This window comes from Thalia democratica, unplaced genomic scaffold, assembly GCF_965202585.1.
Source record: "Thalia democratica unplaced genomic scaffold, ktThaDemo2.hap1.1 HAP1_SCAFFOLD_671, whole genome shotgun sequence".
Taxonomy (NCBI): Eukaryota; Metazoa; Chordata; class Thaliacea; order Salpida; family Salpidae; genus Thalia; species Thalia democratica.
Window position 1 is genome coordinate 35,339 of NW_028139668.1, and position 4,510 is coordinate 39,848.

At 25.7% G+C, this 4,510-nt stretch overlaps 1 protein-coding gene across 1 annotated transcript; it reads right to left on the minus strand.

Annotated features, from left to right (window-relative positions):
* Positions 1–1,343: 1,343 nt before the first annotated feature.
* LOC145846840 (kelch-like protein 36) lies at positions 1,344–2,195 on the minus strand. The gene has a single exon (XM_082953425.1). The coding sequence runs from the start codon at positions 2,193–2,195 to the stop codon at positions 1,344–1,346; it is 852 nt and encodes a 283-aa protein (XP_082809551.1).
* Positions 2,196–4,510: the final 2,315 nt, after the last annotated feature.

The following is a 4,510-nucleotide window of genomic DNA, read 5'->3' on the forward strand; positions in this document are numbered from 1 at the left end:
GATTTTGTTCAAAGTGCGAACTTAAGCGGAAGTCTACTGAAACTATTAGATGGTTTATGTTTTAAAAATGTTAATAGTTTTTTCTTGACCTGGTTAATTTTGTAGTTTATATTTTTCGTTTTACATTACACTAAAAGTTTTTAAAGCATAGTGATTAAAATAATTGTTTGAAAAATATTTATTTAATCTTGTTTGATCTGTTTATTAAATAAATAAATAAATCTTGATAACCATTAAAGTTTTTATGTCAAAAAAGATTTTTTTGGTTTTAAAAGAGTATAGATTTAAGGTCTTTATTTGAGATGACTTAAAATTTTTCATCAAAAAGATTCTTAAACTCATTTCTTTTTTCTAACTTGATTTATTATTGTTAAGAAATTCACATATTGAGGATTTTCAAACTATTAATACAACTGTTTTTTGTTTTATCTTAATTCAAGTATCTTAGCAATTAGAATGTGTTGTTTATTTTAATATTTTAACACTAGCTTTTAGTTTTTAACTATTTTTCTCTGATAAATTATTATAGGCTAATAGCTAGAAAAAAAAGTAAACAGAATTAATCAAGCCATCAAAAAGACTGCTACAGTTACAAAACAAAATTTTAATCTAATTAACAGTTTTTTTAATTGATTACTACCTGTTCACAGAATTAACTGTAAAACATTAGATTTTTTTTTTAATTTAATTTAAGATAAAAAAATTTGTTACAATTAAGGTTTAGTTTCCTTAAGGTTATTCCAAGTCAAATACTATTTCATGGTATTCTACTACGCAACATATATTTTAAAATGTTTAAAATTAAAATTTTAACTTTATAACTAACTTGCTTATAATATATTTTAGCATTGAAATTTATAATTTTACTGCATTAACTGAAGCTGTTGATGAAACTACTTTTCATGTGAGATAATCAATCAGTCGGTCAAACTTCCTCAAACTAGATCAGAAATTATGTTTTAATATTTATTTCATTATGTGTAGAATAAACTGTTCATTCTTTTATAGTTTTTTAATCTCTGGTATAGTAATTTTAGAATATGCCTATTAATAAATTCAATTTTTTACTTTAAAATGACTACAATTTTATTAAAAAAAACACTTTAAAATGTTCTTAATAATAACATTTAATATAGAACTGAAAGTTAGTTTAAATAGAGAAAAAGTAAATAACAAAAGTATGAAAAAAAAAGAAGATAAAAACGATTGAAAAATAGTTAATCAAAGTTTAAAGACAAAAAAAACCAAACACAAGGTACTATGTACTTAAAATACAATGCATTACAATAAACTCTACAAAGTTGTTTCCCTAAAACTTTAATACAGATTCTACTGTCATAATACTAGAACCACAAAGAACAAGCAGTTGACCCATAATTTGGAACTAATGACTCAGGAAGTTCCGCACTTTCTTTGATTTCTAATGTTTCCAGGTTAAGAACCTCTGTAGAGCTACAATCCACACCTCCGAAGATGTAAAGGTCTGATTTCACTATGGCAACGGCAAACTCATCCCGCGCATGTTTGAGTTTGACGCATAATAATTCCACCTTCCCGGCTGACACGTTGATTCTTTCAATAGTGTCTGTCCTACCTTCTTTAGTTTTACCACCAAGCACGTAGATAAACTGTTTGTGGGCAACCGCTTGGTGGTCACTTCTTCCAATATTCAAATTGAATTTTGTATTTTTCCATTTCTCGGTGGTTGCATCGTACACTTCAATTGAATTCAATTTTCCATAAGCTCGGTTCCACCCGCCAATGCAGAAAATTTCACCTTTGAAGTTCACTAGAACGTTTCCATATCTTTTGGTATTCAAACTTCCAACATCTCTTATTGCTTTAGTTTTTGTGTTGAACATAAAACAGTTGTTGGTTATTTCATCTTTGTCATCCGCGCCTCCAGCTATTAGAAGTGAAACTCCTTGGTAGACGCTTATTCCAAATGAGTAGCGAGATATTGCAGATGAAAGAAACGACTTTTTCATAGAATTTCGATTGAATATTTTTGTGACGTTGTTATAAACTTCAATGGTGGTGTTATTAATGCCTCCCACCAAGAAGACGGAATTGCCAATCACTGCACTGCCATGATACGATCTTTCACTCGGAAGATCTTGTAATTTTGTCCACTTCTTCGTTGAAATGGAGAATGAGTAACATGATGTTCGGTTTCTCCAACCTCCAAACAACATTACAGTATCTGTTTGTAAATATTATAAATTTAATTCGGTTTCATACGTTATCTGATGTTGTTTGGAAAATAGATAAAAGTATTAAAAAAATAAAGCTTTTGTGTATTGCTTCTGTACTAAAGTAATATAAGTAAGAATAATAATGTATCACAATATGCTTTTATAAGCTTTTAAACTTTCGATAACTCAAATTAAAAGTATTAAGCATATTTTGTTTTATTGCGTAGAATATCTTTAAACTTATTATATAGTTAGTTTCAAAACTGTTTAATGTAGTTTTATTGATAAATTTTAATTAAATTAACACTTTAATGAACATAATAGAAAAACAAAACTTTAAAAAATCCCTGTTTTATTCTACATTTTTCTATAAAATAAAACGTTTAACTTAAATTTGTAGCTAACTAATTTAGTTTTAAGTTTTCACTTAAACTTATCTTTAAACATAGGTTTAGGAATTAAGAATACACTTTTTATTATTATTAATTAATATGTTACCTTATTTACAAGTAATAGACAGAATAGATTATTTTCAACTTAATTAATCATGTAAACTTAAAATTGATTTGAATAAATATACGTTTCTTATTAATGTTAAGTATACTTAACTGCAACTACAAACAAAACTAATACAAAATCTTCTTAAAACTTTATTTAAAATATATTTCAAACAAACTTGTAAAGACGTTAACTTTAATATGCAAAAAACTCATTTAATGTTTTATTATTTTTAATTACTATTTCAACAATTGGTAGAAGAGCAATTGATAAATAAAACTAAAACAATTAACGTCGAACGGACTTTAATGCCATAACAAACTATTAAAGGTAGAAAATCTTTAATTACAAATTATAAATAACCTATTAAACCTTGAAATATTAAACAAAAATACGTCTTTTTAGTTGATATACTGAATATACTTTGTGCGCATGAAAACTGTTTATATGAAATAAAGTGTAGTTTAGAAATGTTTTAATAGAATTAAAACGGTCAATAAAACGGTAACAAAGATAATTAAACTAGTGAAACTAGTAAATTAGACTTAATAACTTATTTAAATATTATCTAAACTATTTAATGATATCATCAAAACTGGGTTTGGTTTTAAAGCCGTTGTAAATAAGAATGTTTTAAATTTGCAGTTCTTTTTTTTGCGTTCAGTTTGTTACAAACAAATACTTGACAATGTAGCTGCAAAAAAAAACTAAGAAAACACACAGTTTGGTTTACAAAAACTTTAATCCTTTACATGTTGCAAGTGTTTTTTATAAAAAATAAAGATAATTTTTTTAATACTGTACGTACCTGGACCAGAAATTTTTAGACTTTGAAATACTTGTAAATAAAATAACTCATTATTTATCTAAATTTATTAAGGAAGACTACGCAAACTAGGTTCAAGTTCAACTTTAATCTAAAACGGATTTTTTATTTGTAAATTATTTTATACTTTAAATGCCTCACCTAATTTTTTTGTAGTTTTAAATTAGCTACTAGTAATTACGCATCATATTAAACTATCTAAAATAACAAAACTAAGTTATAATAATAAGATTATACAAAAATTTACAGAATCATAAATATTATGCGTTTTTAAATTTGAAACTTCAACTTAGTTTAACTATTTTCTACTACTTTGAAATAATTATGATTTAAAGTAACCTTTTTTTTCATCTTCCTCAAAACATTGCAGTTCATTTCTTAACTGTTTGATTTCCGCTGCAAACTGTTCATTATCTGTAAGGTTTACACATAAATTTTACTACTTTAATCTAATATTTTTATAACCGTAATAAAAGAAGTTAGTTTCTAAACTTTTGTTATTCAACTGAACAATTTACTAAAGTATATTTAATACTAAAATAAATAGACTTTCACAAAAACGGTCAAAGGGGTTGTGTGACAATTAAAATTGCGACAATTCAAACTGTGACAATTCAAATTGCTTTAAAAAAGGTAAAAGCGCTTATCTAAAAAAGATTGTAAAAAAATACTATAGGTCAAATTGCTAAGATAACAAAACGTAAATAAGTTGTCTATTTGTTAAAAGAGATTTTTCACAGTAGTTCAGAATAATACGAGTCAGAATTCCAATTGTTGAAATTTAAGTTGTCGTGTACCTGGACAAAGGACTTAGTGTAATAAATACCTCTCAGTTATCGAGCTACACACTAGTATACTTATTAAAAGGGCGACCTTTGAGTCTTTAGTTAAAATAAGGTTTCAGATTTGGCAAATATCACAAAAAAAATTTCAAAATTTTATCCGATTTGGATTGATTTTTATTGAGGTAAAATTGACTAACTAAAAACAT

Excerpts from the sequence above, each read along its gene's own strand:
- LOC145846840 (XM_082953425.1), bottom strand. The coding sequence starts at position 2,195 with ATGTTGTTTGGAGGTTGGAGAAACCGAACATCATGTTACTCATTCTCC.